This window comes from Scyliorhinus canicula, chromosome 24 (assembly GCF_902713615.1).
Source record: "Scyliorhinus canicula chromosome 24, sScyCan1.1, whole genome shotgun sequence".
Classification (NCBI taxonomy): Eukaryota; Metazoa; Chordata; class Chondrichthyes; order Carcharhiniformes; family Scyliorhinidae; genus Scyliorhinus; species Scyliorhinus canicula.
The window spans coordinates 971489-987518 of NC_052169.1; the positions used below are offsets into that span (position 1 = coordinate 971489).

At 47.0% G+C, this 16030-nt stretch overlaps 1 protein-coding gene across 1 annotated transcript in view; it reads right to left on the reverse strand.

Annotated features, from left to right (window-relative positions):
- LOC119956789 (OTU domain-containing protein 7A-like) overlaps nt 1–16030 on the reverse strand; it is a 141639-nt gene that overhangs the window by 8870 nt on the left and 116739 nt on the right. The window contains 4 exon segments of the mRNA XM_038784209.1: nt 6631–6715; nt 7059–7173; nt 9944–10093; nt 12002–12129. Coding sequence (XP_038640137.1) covers nt 6631–6715; nt 7059–7173; nt 9944–10093; nt 12002–12129 — 478 coding nt within the window.

A 16030-nucleotide genomic window follows, 5' to 3' on the forward strand; every position in this document is an offset into this window, starting at 1 on the left:
GAGAAGCTTTTGATCGGGTGGTGTGGAATTACCTGTGGGAGGCGCTGGCAAGGTTTGGGTTTAGTAAGGGCTTAATTGACTGGGTGCGGTTGTTCTATCAGACACCAGTAGCGAGTGAATGTACAAACCGGCTGAGGTCGGGGTGTTTTAAACTACACCGAGGGACGCATAAGGGTGCCCCATCTCCCTGTTACGGTTTGCTCTGACCATAGAGCTATTGGCCATGGCGTTAAGAGCCTCTAAGAACTGGAAAGGGCTGGTTTGAATGGACAGGTAAAACCCCGCGAGTGAAGAAAGTGTTGCTGGAGTGCAGTCGGGGGAGGGTGGGTTGGTGCTGCCAAACTTATGCAATTACTACTGGGCGGCTAATATAGCCATGATTAGGAAGTGGGTAGTGGGGGAGGGGTCGACGTGGGAGCGGATGGAGGCGGCGTCATGTAAAGACATCAGTCTGGGAGCACTGATAACAGCACCTCTTCCGTTCTCGCCGTCCCGATACTCCACAAGTCCGGTGGTGGCGGCGGCTCTAGAATCTGGGGGCAATGGAGGATATACAAGAGAGTGAAGGGAGCATCGGTTTGGACCCCGATTTATAATAAGCACAGGTTTGTACCGGGTAGGCTGGATGGTGGGTTCTGGATTTGGCAAAGGGCAGGAATTAGAAGGATGGGGGATTTATTTATAAATGGGAACTTTCCCAGCTTGAAAGCCTTGGAGGATAAATTTAAATTGCCAGCAGGGAACAGGTTTAGGTATTTGCAGGTGCAAGACTTCCTGAGAAAACAGGTGCCGGCCTTTTCGCTGCTGCTGCCAAGGGGGATACAGGATAGAGTAGTCTCCAGTACCTGGGTGGGAGAGGGGAAGGTTTCAGATATTTACCAGGAGCTTTCGGAGGCGGAGGAAACTCCGGTGGAGGAGCTTAAGGGCACGCGAGAGGACGAGTTAGGAGGAGAGATAGAGGTGGGCGTATGCCCCAAGCAGGGTTAATACCTCCTCATCATGTGCCAGGCTCAGCCTGATCCAATTTAAGGTAGTCCACCCGGTACACATGACAGTGGCTAGGATGAGCAAGTCTTTCAGGGTAGAAGATCCTGCAGAGGGCGGCAGAGCAGCGATGCTGACTGGCTGTTGCGGGGAGTGTATTGTGGAAAGCTGCAGTCGGGTGAGTTTCTAGAACTAATATATTTCAGGCAGTGGCTAAACCCGAGACACTACACAGGTAGTGTCTCCCGCCCATCCTCCTCCTCTAACCAAAAAAAAAAAGACTGTGGTGAGTTGGTGAGGTAAGCTTTTCTTTCCTTTTCCTCTCTCCGCCCTTCCACCACCTCTAACCTGCGGGGAGAGTGAAAATCAGGTAAGCTCTTTTTTTTTCTCCTCTCTGTAATTATCAAGTGGATAAATGGAAGGGATGGCAGAGAGGGCAGTGCAATGTTCCTCCTGGAGGAAGTTCGAGGTGAGGGACACCGTCAGTGGCCCTGCTGAGTTCACCTGCAGGAAGTGCACCATCTCCAGCTCCTCAAAAACCTTGTTAGGGAGCTGGATGAACTGAGGATCCTACGGGATGCAGAGTCGGTTATAGATAGTAGCTTCAGGGATGTAGTTACTCCTGAGAATGAAGGTAGCTGGGTGCCGTTTAAAAGGAGGTGGAAGGGCAGCACGGTAGCTCAGTGGGTTAGCACTGCAGTCTCACGGCGCTGAGGTCCCAGGTTCACTCCCGGCTCTGGGTCACTGTCCGTGTGGAGTTTGCACATTCTCCCCGTGTTTGCGTAGGTTTCGCCCCCACAACCCAAAGATGTGCAAGGTAGGTGGATTGAACACGCTAATTTGACCCTTAATTGGAAAAAATTAATTGGGTACTCTAAATAAAAAAATAAAAGGAGGTGGAAGAAGCAGTCAGTGCAGAGATCCCCTGTGGTTGTTCTCCTCAATAACGTGTATACCGCTTTGGATACTGTCTTGGGGTGGGGGGGGTGGACCTACCAGAGGTAATCCACGGTGACCAGGTCTCTGGCACTGAGTCTGTCCCTGTGGTTCAGAAGGGAAGGGGGGAGCAGGAGAGCATTAGTTATTGGAGACTCTATAGTTAGAGGTACAGATAGGCGGTGCTGTGGCAACGATAGAGGCTCACGGTTGGTGTGTTGCCTCCCAGGTGCCAAGGTCCGTGACGTCTCTGATCGTGTTTTCAGGATCCTTAAAGGGGAAGGGGAGCAGCCACAAGTCGTGCTACACATCGGTATCAACGACATAGGAAGGGACGGGGATGTAAAACAGGAATTCAGGGAGCTAGGGTGGAAGCGGAGAGCCAGAACAGACCATGTTGTCATCTCTGGTTTGTTGCCAGTGCCACATGCTAGCGAGGTGAGGAACTGGGAAAGAGTGCAGTTAAACACGTGGCTACAGGGATGGTGTAGGAGGGAGGGTTTCAGTTACTTGGATAATTGGAGCACATTCTGGGGAAGGTGGGACCTGTACAAACAGGAAGGGTTACACCTGAACCAGAGGGGCACCAATATCCTGGGAGGGAAATTTGCTATGGCTCTTCAGGGGGGTTTAAACTAATTTGGCAGGGGAATGGGAAACTGATTTGTAGTCCAGCAGATAGCGTTGCTGGAGTTCAGGAAGTAGAGGGTAGTGCAGTACTGAGGAAGGTACCAAGGTCACAAGAGTGGACCGGCAGGCATGAAGGTGGTTTGAAGTGTGTCTACTTCAATGCAAGGAGCATCAGGAATAAGGTTGGTGAACTTGAAGCATGAATTGGTACCTGGGACTACGATGTTGTGGCCATTACGGAGACGTGGATGGAACAGGGGCAGGAATCGTTGTTGGAGGTTCCAGGGTTTAGATGTTTCAGTAAGATTAGGGAAGGTGCTAAAAGAGGTGGAGGAGTAGCATTGTTAATCAAGGATAGTATAATGGCTGCAGAAAGGCAGTTTGAGGAGGATCTGTCCACTGAGGTAGTGTGGGCTGAAGTTAGAAATAGGAAAGGAGCGGTCACTTTGTTAGGAGTTTTCTAAAAGCCCCCAAACAGTAACAGAGATGTGGAGGAAAAGATTGCAATGCAGATTTTGGATAGGTGCGGTAGTCACAGGGTAGTTTTCATGGGTCTCTTTAACTTTTCAAAGATTGATTGGAACCACTATAATTCGAATAGTTTGGATGGGGCTGTTTTTATCCAGTGTGTGCAGGAGGTTTTCCTCACACAATATATGGATAGACCAACAAGAGGCGGGGCCACATTGGTTTTGGTACTGGGTAATTAACCGGGCCAAGTGTTAGATTCGGTTGTGGGAGAGCACTTTGGAGATAGTGACCACAATTCGGTGACTTTCTCTATAGCAATGGAGAGGGATGGGAACATACGGCAGGGCAAGGTTTATAACTGGGGGAAGGGTAATTACGATGCGATTAGGCAAGAATTGGGGAGCATAAGATGGAAACAGGAACTGTCAGGGATAGGCACAATTGAGATGTGGAGCTTGTTCAAGGAGCAAATACGGTGTGTCCTTGATATGTATGTCCCTGTCAGACAGGGAGGAAGTGGTCGAGTGAGGGAACCATGGTTTACAAAAGAGGTTGAATGTCTTGTCAAGAGGAAGAAGGGGGCTTATGTACCGATGTGAAAACAAGGTTCAGTTAGGGCACTTGAGGGATACAAGATAGCTAGGGAGGAGCTCAAGAAAGGGCTTAGAAGAGCTAGGAGGGGGGCATGAGAAGTCTTTGGCGGGTAGGATCAGGAAAACCCCAAGGCTTTAACACTTATGTGAGGAATAAAAGAATGACGAAGGTGAAGTTAGGACCGGTCAAGGGCAGTAGTGGGAACGTGTGCATGGAGTCGGAAGATAAAGGAGAGGCCCTAAATGAATACCTTTCTTCAGCGTTCACAAAGGAGGGGCCATGTTGTTGAGGAGGATAGTGCGATACAGGCTGGTAGGCTGGAGGAGGTAGATATTGGGAAGGAAGATGTGTTAGAAATTTTGAGAAGCCTGAGGATAGATAAGTCCCCTGAGCCTGATGGGATATATCCTAGGATTCTTTGGGCGGCGAGGAATGAGATTGCAGAGCCTTTGGCTTTCATCTTTATGTCCTGACTGTCTACATGAATAGTGCCAGAAGACTGGAGAGAGGCGAACGTTGACCCCTTGTTCAAGAAAGGGAATAGGTATAACCCTGGGAATTGTAGGCCGGTTAGTCTACTTGGTCATAGGTAAATTATTGGAAAGGGTCCTGAGAGATAGGATTTATGATAATTTGGAATGAAACAGCTTAATCCAGGATAGTCAGCACAGATTTGTGAGGGGTATGTCTTGCCTCACAAGTTTGATTGTATTCTTTGAGGAGGTAACTAAGTACATAGATGAAGGTAGAGCAGTTGATGTCATATACATGGATTTTAGTAAGACGTTTGAAAAGGTGCCCCATGGTCGGCTCATGCAGAAAGTAAGGAGGTATGGGATAGAGGGAAATTTGGCCAATTGGATAAGTAACTGGCTATCACATAGAAGACAGAGGGTGGTGGTGGATGGAAAATTTTCAGACGGGAGACCAGTTACCAGCGGTGTACCACAGGGATCAGTGCTGGGTCCTCTGCTATTTGTGAATTTTATCAATGACTTGGATGATGGAGTTGAAGGTTGGGTTAGTAAATTTACTGATGACACCAAGATTGGTGGAGTCGTGGATAATGTGGAGGGCTGTTGTAGGCTGCAAAGCGACATTGACAGGATGCAGAGCTGGGCTGAAAAGTGGCAGATGGAGTTTAACCCTGACAAATGTGAGGTGATTCATTTTGGCAGGACAAATTTGAATGCAGATTACAGGGTTAACGGCAGGGTTCTGAAGAATGTGGAGGAACAGAGATCTCGGAGTTCATGTCCATAGATATCTGAAAGTTGCCACCCAAGTGGATAGAGCCGTGAAGAAAGCCTATAGTGTGTTAGCATTTATTAACAGGGGGATTGAGTTTAAGAGCCGTGAGGTCTTATGAGGAAAGATTTTTTTTTTTTTAAATTTAGATTACCCAATTATTTTTTCCAATTAAGTAGCAATTTAGCGTGGCCAATCCACCTACTCTGCACATTTTTGGGTTGTGGGGGCGAAACCCACGCAGACACGGGGAGAATGTGCAAACTCCACACGGACAGTGACCCAGAGCCGGGATCGAACCTGGGATCTCGGCGCCGTGAGGCGGTTGTGCTAACCACTAGGCCACCGTGCTGCCCCCTTATGAGGAAAGATTGAGGGAGCTAGGGCTTTTCTCATTGGAGCGAAGGAGGATGAGAAGTGACTTAATTGAGGTGTATAAGATGATGAGAGGGATAGATAGAGTGGACGTTCAGCAACTTTTTCCTCAGGTGGATGTAGCTGTTACAAGGGGACATAACTATAAGGTTCATGGTGGAAGATATAGGAGGGATTTCAGAGGTAGGTTCTTTACTCAGAGTGGTTGGAGCTTTGACCGCACTCCCAGCTATGGTAGTGGAGTCGCTCACTTTAGGTACTTTCAAGCGGTTATTGGATAGGCATATGGAATGCACTAGAATGATTGGGGGTAGGTTGATTTGATTTTATTTTCTGACTAGTTCGGCACAACATCATTGGCCGAAGGGCCTGTACTGTGCTGTACAGTTCTAAGTTTAAGATAGGTGTGCGAGGTGCACGGGAAGCCCATCAAATCATGTCCACATGTTTTAGGCATGCCTGAAGCTTAGAGGGTTTTGGCAGGGTTTTGCTAAGGCAATGTCCACCATGCTAAAAACACGGGTGGTGCCGTGTCCGGAGGTAGCGATCTTTGGAGTGTCGGAAGAGCTGGGAGTTCAGAGGGGCGAAAGAGGCTGGCCTTTGCCTTCCTGGTAGTCCAGAGACGGATCTTGTTAATGTGGGGGGGGGGACTCAAAGCCCCCCCCAAAGAGTGTAGAGACCTGGGTTAGTGTCATGGCTGGATTTCTCAGTCTCGAGAAAATAAAGGGGGGGGGGCTCCATGGTGGCATGGCCCACAATCAGGGCCTACCAATTGGCGGGCAAGCTGGTTCCGTGAGGGCTTATGTTCCTCCGCGCCGGGCTCCGCCATATTGCCCGGGGCCCGGTAAGGAGATGGGAACCCACTCATATGCGCGGAATCACGCCGGCGCAGTGTGCACCAACCTAGCCCCCTAGGAAGGGGAGCATATCTGATGATCGAGGACCGTTGACGCCGGAGCGGTTGCCGCCGCTTTTCACGCCGGCGTCAGAACTTGGCCGGGGATCGGAAAATCCTGGCCCATATCTCCAATGTTCATTTAGCAAATCACTAACAGCTGTGAAATCACTCAAGTAGCATTAAAAAACTAACAGGCTGGAAATCTCACTGCAGAAGATGGTGCAAATAAAAAAATCAAACATAGCAAGCTCTTTTATTCACTCTATGGAAGCATTAACTCACTGAAAATAAACGGGTAATACAAGTCTGGAGTATGTAATGAGCGCATTAAATAAAAGGTTTTCATCGTGATATTACTCAGTAGTCTGTAAACATTTTTCATGTGAATTGATGAAATGTCTGTTGCGTAGTATCACTGGAGAAATGCTCAATAAACCACATGAATCAAAGCAAAATTCTCTGTCCCTTCCATTTAAAAGTGGGAAATACTTTACCCTTGTTTCAGCAGGAATACAAATCCAGGAGACATTCATATAGCTGTGCAGTAGGTGAAGCTTAGCTTCCAGGGAAAGGATTAAACTAGAAGAAAAAAATGCAGAGTGACAAAACATCCACAAAGAAAACAAATTAACTAAGTTTGAAGGGAAAGCCATGGTCAGTGGCAAGTCTAACAATCCCAGTTGTGAAATGACACGAAGCAAAATGATCCAATGTTTTATGCCCTCACATTTGAATAAATTGTCGGGTGAAGCTGAGAGCCAGTGTGGAAAACTTGCAATTGAAAAATGAGTCCTCATGAAGTTACTCATGCACACACTATGGATTGCAGGGTTCAATTCTATACATTGCGTCTGTATACGATTTGTTTTTCCTCAAAGGCTAAAGGATCATGCTTTGAAATTATGATATTAAATCCACTCACTTGGCCAATTTGGTGTTGTCGTTGTCATCCTTTCCCCATTCCCAATCTTTCTTGGGATCCATTGCAAAATGCAACGGTAGCAGTTTGTGTTCGGAGTCAGTCAAGGGAATTGCAGCTAAATGACAGAAAACATCAGCGCAACATAGAGAATAAAACTTAATTTTAAAGAGTAGTCATTTCTCTTCAAGACCAAGATAAAGTCAATTATTAGAATGCAGAAATACATTTTCCTTTGCAATCTTACTGAGGACTATTAATCTAAAATTGTGAAACTGAGATTTCTTTGAATGTATTTCATCTGTGTCTCTTAATGGCTACCATGTGATAGCACAGGAGTATAACTTGCTTTTATATCTGTGCCATGGTAATATGGGAGTAGTTTCCTGATAGTTTGCCCTGCATTAAATTGCACATCAATTTATGTCCTTTAAATGTGAAGACAGAGCAGAAACTAAGATGTTTCCTTCACAGGTGGGAATTGGAATCACTACATGGACAAGCTCATAACCCTAACCCTAACCCATTTACTGAATCGTTTGCGGGGCTTCACGCATAATCATTCAGTAACACCAAGAAAAACTGTGATCCATTAATCTCCCCCCTCAGGTCAATGGCATCGGATTCAACAGACAGATACAAAACTAATCTGGACAAGATTTATTTCCTTCCCAGGACTACCAATCATTCAGATATTTAATAGGAGGCGCCCTTAGCATTCATTACAAATTAGATTAAACCACACAAACAATCAGAAAATCAGTCAGCTTCTGTAAAGAGAAAAAGGCTGTTGAGGAAGGAGCCATATAAAATGCTGACCTGGCTTTTCTCTCTCAATATAATAACAATAATAATCTTTGTTACTGACTGGTCAGATATGTATTTCCAGCATCTTATATCTGTATTTTCAGTTCTATCCTTATGTAATGTCCTCGATGCCCTCAGGGAAAATGAGACGGTGGATGATGTTGGATGGTTCTCTGAGCAGACCGTCAGTCATTTGGCAGAATGCCACATCACCACAGCTTTCAAACAGCACCAAGACCTAGCTTGGCTGGTGGTGAAAAGGGCCCTCCAGTCAGATCCTTCATGCATGCCCGAGGTCTCAGCGCCACCGCATGCTGCCCTCGGACTGGCTCAGGGGAGGGGGTGAGGGAAGGGGAATGAGATAGCTGCACACCTCCTTGTGAAATGTCTGGCAAGAGATGCAGTGGTTTTTGTTGAGGTTCATTCCACACAGCTCAGTGACACAGGACTCTGTGCTCAGACAGACGCACAGAAATATCAACTGCTGCTGGAGGATCATCGACTCGGTAGAAGATGCTCTTTGGTCTGCCCGAAACATATTGATCTTCCAGTGTAAAGAATTTTCCTTGACCAAGTGTTGCAGACTGGTACGCTCCAAGGTCCAGGACTACACGCTGAAGGATGCCTTTCAGCCAATGTTCACTGAGGGGCTGGTAACCGTGTAAAACCCCTCCGACTGTGGGCTTAATCTTAACCGTATGCAACTCTATTGACGCACCACAGTGGTCAGCACTGCGGCCTCACAATGGCAGGGACCCAGGTTCGATTCCCGGCTTGGGTCACTGTCCGTGTGGAGTCTGCAAGTCTGGGTGCTCCGGTTTCCTCCCACAGTCCAAAGTTGTGCAGGCTGGCTATGATAAATTGTCCCTTTGTGTCCAAAATGTTCAGTGGGTTTATTGGGTTAAGAGGATAGGTAGTATGAAAAGAATTGTAATGAAAATATTGAAATGTGTGAAACGTTCTCATTACTGAATTGAAGCAGTGTACACCTTCACCTCACAAGAAAATGCGAAAATCATTGCACTTTACTGTTATAACAACTTTAAATATTTTTTAGCTTGTCTTTCAGAGATGATTATTTTTGCAACAAAAAACCTACCTCCTGGCAGGGGGAAGTCAATGATCTCCCAATATGGGTTTCATTTCATCGGGGGGGGGGGGGGGGGGGGGGAGGAGATTTTTTTACTTCTTACCCTTTGGTTTTGGAATCTCTGCGGTTGTTGTTTGTTCTCCTTGAAGGGGCTTCAGTGCCTAAAATCGGAAACTTAAGAGGTGTGGCTGTAACCAGTCAAGCCTCAAACCAGGGGGTAGGTAACATCATCAGGGTGGCAGTGAAAGAACATACACCCATTGACCGTTCCTTCTTCTTTAAGCCAATCCTTCTCGGTTACAGAGGATTCGGCTTGGTGGACATCTGCAGAACTTCCCCAATGCTAGATATTTTGATGTGACCTTCAAGAACGTGGCTTTGGGAGCCAATCTAAATTGTGGTGCAAGAGTGAGACCATGTTCTTTGGGAACTGGAATGACTGATCCACTTGTCCCCTTCACAGTCAGGTCAGAGGGTCTAAAGCTGCTGGGTATATGGTTTGGAGGGACCAGAGCAATGTGTTAGAAAACTGTAAGGCGTAGGTATAATGAACCAAAAACTGGGTATGTGGGGAGCGACGTTCCTCTCCATTGCAGGTACAAACTGGTCCTTAAGGTCCGAGACACCCTCGGAGTTTCTGTAGGTGGTGCAGGTCTGGCCCATTCCTCACTCTACCCAGCTAAATGAAGGTGCAACAATAGGAAAGCAAACTCCAGGATGGAAATTTTTTTCTACTTACTTTTACAAAAAAAATAATTATAACATGAGTAATTGAATCTTACCTGGATTTGCCCAAGTTGAATAAATATTAAAACCTAGTGTTGAACAAAGAGCCTCCTTGAATCTGCCTCTCTAAATTTCTAGGTCTCAGTGGAAAATCTGAATGATCGCCATGTTTGCATTCTACATTGGTGAAACTGTGCTACAATCTTGTCAACTGAGTTTTTGGTACCATGCATTAACAATAGGTGAGAAGATACAAAAACCATACCTTGTTCCCTTTGTTGATCATTCTGTTCCATAGACACCAATGCAGAGAAATGGGCCTGATCATAGGCCAAGACTAAAGGTGAGCAGTGACATCTGTTGGGGGGTACTTCCAGAGGTAAGTAAATTCCTCCAAAAGGAATTGGTGCAAATGCTGAAACAACACCACAAAAAAAAAAGCCCAAATATGTCTTCAACAATCAGAGCAATAATATGTAAAATGACAGAAACTGTTGGATATACTGAGCAAACCCATCGGGAATAGAAGGTCAATGTTTCAGTGGGCTCATCTTCACAGCAGTCTGATGAAGGATTCAACCTTCAAACTCTCAACTAACTTTTCTTATTCAGGTGCTGATTGGCCTGCAGTGTTTCAGCATTTTCTGAGATTTCAGATAGTTTATTTACCATGTATTGACCACCGCATTTGCAGCATGCTGCATTGCAGATTCAAAGGCCATGTGTTAAAACTGAATAATACAAGGTCCACCTTGTTGAAGAACTCCCAGTCTAACTTGCAGCTTGATCCTAACTGTGTCTGTAATAGTTCTAAATAATCTGTCGTTTATGGAACCAGCTTGAATTGATTTTAATGGCTTCAATGGAACTCAGTTCCAATGCAATTAAAATATCCCAAAGAGTTTAAAATCTATGTAAAATAGCAACATAGTGGTGAGAAGGGCAGATGTTATGAGGTGAATGGTTAGGAGGGACAAGGAGGAGGAGAAATATGGAAACGGTTCACAATAACCGTATATGCTGCAGGAAAGGATGTCCTGAAGCGTGGTACATTGGCGAGACCATGAAGACGCTGTGACAATGGATGAACGGACATGATGCGACAATCGCCAGGCAGGAATGTTCCCTTCCAGTCGGGGAACACCTCAGCAGTCAAGGGCATTCAGCCTCTGATCTACGGGTAAGCGTTCTCCAGGGCGGCCTTCAGGACGTGCGACAACGCAGAATCGCCGATCAGAAACTTATAGCCAAGTTCCGCACACATGAGTACGGCTCAACCGGGACTTTAGATCATGTCGCATTACATTCGTCCCCCACCATCTGGCCTGGGCTTGCGAAATCCTACCAACTGTCATGGCTTGAGACAATTCACACCTCTTTAACCTCGGGTTACCCTATCTCTGGATCTGTGAAGACTTGATTACCTGCAAATGCTCGCATTCTAAGCATTATCTGGCATCTTTGAATTTGTCTATATATATATGTTTCTGGAACATACCTCTTCATTCACCTGAGGAAGGAGCAGTGCTCCGAAAGCTAGTGTTTGAAACAAACCTGTTGGACTTTAATCTGGTGTTGTAAGACTTCTTACTGGATCTCTATCAGCTTGGCTCGGAAGCCGGGCTCACGGTCCTCACTCACTGGAAAGCGGCTGGCTTGCTGGGCAGTGGGAGCCACTGGGCAAATAGGGACTGGTTCAGCGACGGCCGGGCCATGGGCTGCAGCCCCGGCGGTACGTTACAGGGAGAGTCCGGTGGACGCTGTGCGGATTGGGGAGTGGAATGCTTTCTGCGCGATGTGGCAAGAGGCCAGTCTGACCAGCCTGGGCTGGGCAGCAGGATCGAAGAGATCAGAGAACTGATAGAGTATTTCTCCAAACACCAGTATCGAGCCAAAGAGGCCAACTACAAGGGAATCGGGCCAGGTCTTCCTGACTGACATCGCGCACAGAAAACCACAGGCTGCAGCTGGATTTTTAAAAGTTTAAATTTTCTTCCAAGATGGCACCGGAGTGTGGCGACTCTATGCGAGCTCTCCCCTACAGATCATCTTCCTACATCTTTTATAACTATTATTATAGTATGTTCTATGTATTCATGCTTGGAGCGATCTGCCAGGACTAAGCAGAACAATACTTTTCACTGTACCTTGATACATGTGGCAATAAATAAATCAAATCAAAATGTGACAGGGCTAAAGCTCCACGGGGACTCAGACAACTGGCTGCTTGTTCCATGGTGTTGCCCTGTGGAGCACTGAGTCACCCAGAGAAAATTACCTTGAATGAACACACAGAACCCCATCGTCGTAAAGGAAAACTAACCTTCACCTCCTGAATCCCTCAGCATTGTATCTGCAACAACAACAATTGGTCTTCGTAACACGTGAGCCAGAACAAAGACATGGAATTCCTCTAAACTTTCATAAACTGGATCTTCTGTGTTATCCACACTGTGAATAAAAAGATTACACAACAGCTTTATATAACTTTCCACAATACGTACAAATTCACAAGTCAAGCCTTTTCTTTAAAATATTGAATAATCTACCGGAAGTTCTGAGAAACACAAGTTTTAGTGAGGAGCTGAAGGAAATTAGTATTAGTAAAGAAATGGTTTGGGGAAAATTAATGGGATTGAAGGCGGCCAAATCTCCAGGGCCTGATAATCTTCATCCCAGAGTATTTAAGGAAGTGGCCCAAGAAATAGCAGATTGATTGGTGGTCATTTTCCAAAATTCTTTGGACTCTGGAATGGTTCTTACAGATTGGAGGGTAACAAATATAACCCTGCTATTCAAAAAGGAGGTAGAGAGAAAACAGGGAATATAGACAGTGAGCCTAATGTTGGTAGTAGGAAAGTTGCTAGAGGCCATTATCAAGGATTTCACAGCACAGCATTTGGAAAGCAGTGGTGTAATCAGACAAAGTCAGCATGGATTTACAAAAGGAAAATCATGCTTGACAAATCTACTACCATTCTTTGAAGATATAACTAGTAGAGTTGACCAGGGAGAACTGATGGATGTGGTTTATTTAGACTTTCAGAAGGCTTTCGACAAGGTCTCACATAGCAGATTAATATGTAATGTTAAACAGTGGGTAATGTCTCGAGATGGTTAAAAAGCGGAGTAGCAAACAGGATGTAAAACATCAGAATGAATGGCAGGCAGTGACTAGTGGGGTACCACAGTGATCTGCGCTAGGACCCCAACTGTTCACATTAGATTAATGATTTGGACGAGGGAACTAAATGCATAATTTCCAATTTACAAGTGATACAAAGTTGGGTGGGAGGGTGAGCTGTGAGGAGGATGCAGAGATGCTTCAGCGGGATTTGGACAGGCTGAATGAGTGGACACATGCATGGCAGATGCAGTATAATGTGGATAAATGTGAGGTTATCCACTGCGGTAGAAAAAATAGGAAGCAGATTATTATTTGAATGGGTGTGAATTGAGAGGTGGATAATCAGCGAAACCTTGGTGGCCTTGTGCACCAGTCACTGAAAGTAAGCGCGCAGGTACAGCAGGCAGTAAAGAATGCAAATAGAATGTTCGCCTTCATAGTGAAATGATTGGAGTATGGGAATAGAGTTTTACTGCAATTGTATAGGGCATTGGTGAGGCCACACCTGGAGTATTGTGTGCAGTTTTGGTCTCCTTCTCGAGGAAGGATGTTCTTGCTCTCGCGGGAGTGCAGCGAGGGTTTACCAGGCTGATTCCTGGGGTGGCGGGACTGTCATATGAGGAGAGACCAAGTTAGTTTGGATTATATTCATTGGAGTTTAGAAGAGCGAGAGGGGATCTCATAGAAACTTACAAACTTCAAACAGGATTAGACAGGGTAGATTCAGAAAGAATGTCCCCAATGATCAGCCACGATCATTATGAATGGCAAAGCAGGCTCAAAGGGCCCAATGGCCTCCTCCTGCTTCAATTTTCTATGTATATTGTATCCATTTTGCTCTAAACAAGGTGACAGATGTTACTGGTGAAGATGTTCTGTTTCAGGTTCTAGTCGCAGCATCTTGCACACTCAACTCAGGTACAGCAGAGCCAGGTACAAGGTAAAACCTGTTCTACCATGTCCCAAAGTGTTTCTGGATCAACTTTAGGAGACATTTTTTTCCAATTTCCGCACCAAGCATTCCAGTTAATTTGGTGCCACATCAGGGACAGTTTTGTGCTATGAGCCTGTATCTGCCAGGAACTGGGTTGAGACGGCTCAAACTCATTTTAAACACTTACAGCATAATATGGGCAACATTTGCACCACAGGAGGACTTCCGGTAGCGGCGATGAGTGAGTAAGCGCGCATTCGGTGGCTCTCACTCCGGCGGGAGCTGTGGACCTGGTTCCCCGGTTTTTTCGGGACGGCTGAGCGCTGGAAAGACGGCCACAGAGGGGCTGAGTAACGGGCAGAGCTGCATGGAAGCGCTGGAGAGCAGGAAGCAGTGAAAACGGAAGAGTAAAGGACAAAGGCAAAGTGCAGTGGAAGCTGACCCGGGAGCAAAGATGGCGGACGTACGGACCCGGCGATCCAGCAAGCGCTGGAAAACATGCTGCAGGTGATTAAGGGCAGTTTTGAAGAGTTGAAGCGGGATAACTTGGACCCACTTCAGAAGGCAGTGATCAACTGAACCAGAGATTAGATGCCCAGGACAAAAAAAGGAGCTGGGGAAGCGGTGGAGGAGCAGGCGGACACGCAGACGATTGCTGCGCTAGAAGTCGATGGGTTGAAGGAGAGGCAGAGGAGACTGCTGGACAGAGTAGAGGAGCTGGAAAATAGAGCCCGCAGACAAAATCTGAGGATCACTGGCCTCCCGGAGGGGGCTGAGGGAGCTGACGCCACAGCGTTTGTGGCTGACCTGCTGCTGCAGCTGATGGGGGCTGACGCCTTTCCTCGACCGCCGGAGCTGAAGGGGACACAGAGTACAGGCGAGGCAGATGCGTCCAGGGGGTCCCTCCGGTCCGATGGTGATCAGGTTCCACAGGTTCACGGATAAGGAGCGGGTGTTGCAGTGGGCAAAGAGCGCTAGCAGCAGCATGTGGAATAACAGTGTTCAGGACCTAAGCCAGGAAGTGGCCAGGCATCGAGCAGCCTTTGAACAAGTTAAGGAGGTTTTGCTTAAAAAGCACATGAAGTCTGGTTGCTCTTCCCGGCTCATCTTTGGGTCACGCATCAGGGCCAACACCACTATTTCTCTGATCCCGAAGAAGCGATGGACTTCGCGAGGGATATGGGGCTGGTCCCGCAAAAAGAACCAACGGCCCCAAGCTAGAGTCCGAGAGTATTGTCTGGGAGGATGCCTACTGTGCCTGGACTGACGGTCGACTGTTTACTGCTTTAAAGGTGCCTTGTGTTGTATTTTTGGCAGCTTTTGCCCACGGGGTGTGCGGGGGAGAGGAGATTCCCCTCTCACTTTCTTTTACCTTTTGGCATGCTCTTTTTGTTTGTCGGAGCTTTTACCGTAACATAAAGGTGGCCGGTAAGCAATGGGGATTAAAGTTTTGTGGGTTTTTATGTTTGTTTTGGGGTGGGTGTTATACAGGTACAGTGTTACTGTGTTGTTACTTTATTAATGCTCAGAAAGGGACGTGTGTTAACATTTCTCTGTTTACGCAGCTGGAACTGTACTACACCTCGAGAAGCTTCACTTTGCTGTTTGATGTCCCCATCTCGTTTGATCTTTCTGATTTTAGTCTGACTGCTCCAGTAGGTCAGATCGGGGGCTGGTGTTTTGATGAGTGGGGGGATGGAGTCGGGGAAACAATGGGAGTGAGACAAGTGGGCGCCAGAGGGATGAGTCATCGGGCTAGCAGATTGGCTAGTCAAGGGAGTCAGGTGGGGGTTGTGATACAGCCAGTAGATGTCAGGGGTGGGGTTATTGGGAGATGTTGGGGGGAGGGGAGGAGTCATTCTGCTGACGTGGGAGGGGTCTGAAGTAGGTATTGGAGGAGGGGTCGGGTGGAAATTGCCAGCCGAGTGAAGCACGGCACATGGGCCGGGGGCGGGCACAAGAAAGGTTATGATTGACCGGCGAGGGGTCCGGGGTGGGGGAGGGAGAGAGGGAGAGAGAGAGAGAGAGAGGGAGAGGGAGAGAGGAGAGAGGGAGAGAGGGAGAGAGAGAGAGAGAGAGAGAGAGAGAGAGAGGAGAGAGAGAGGAGAGAGAGAGAGAGAGGAGCCATGTACCCCCCAACGAGGCTGATCACCTGGAATGTCAGAGGACTAAACGGGCCAGTCAAAAGGTCGCGTGTGTTCACGCACTTGCGGGCTCTAAAGGCGGACGTAATTATGCTGCAGGAGAAACATTTGAAAGTGTCTGACCAGATTAGACTAAGGAAGAGCTGG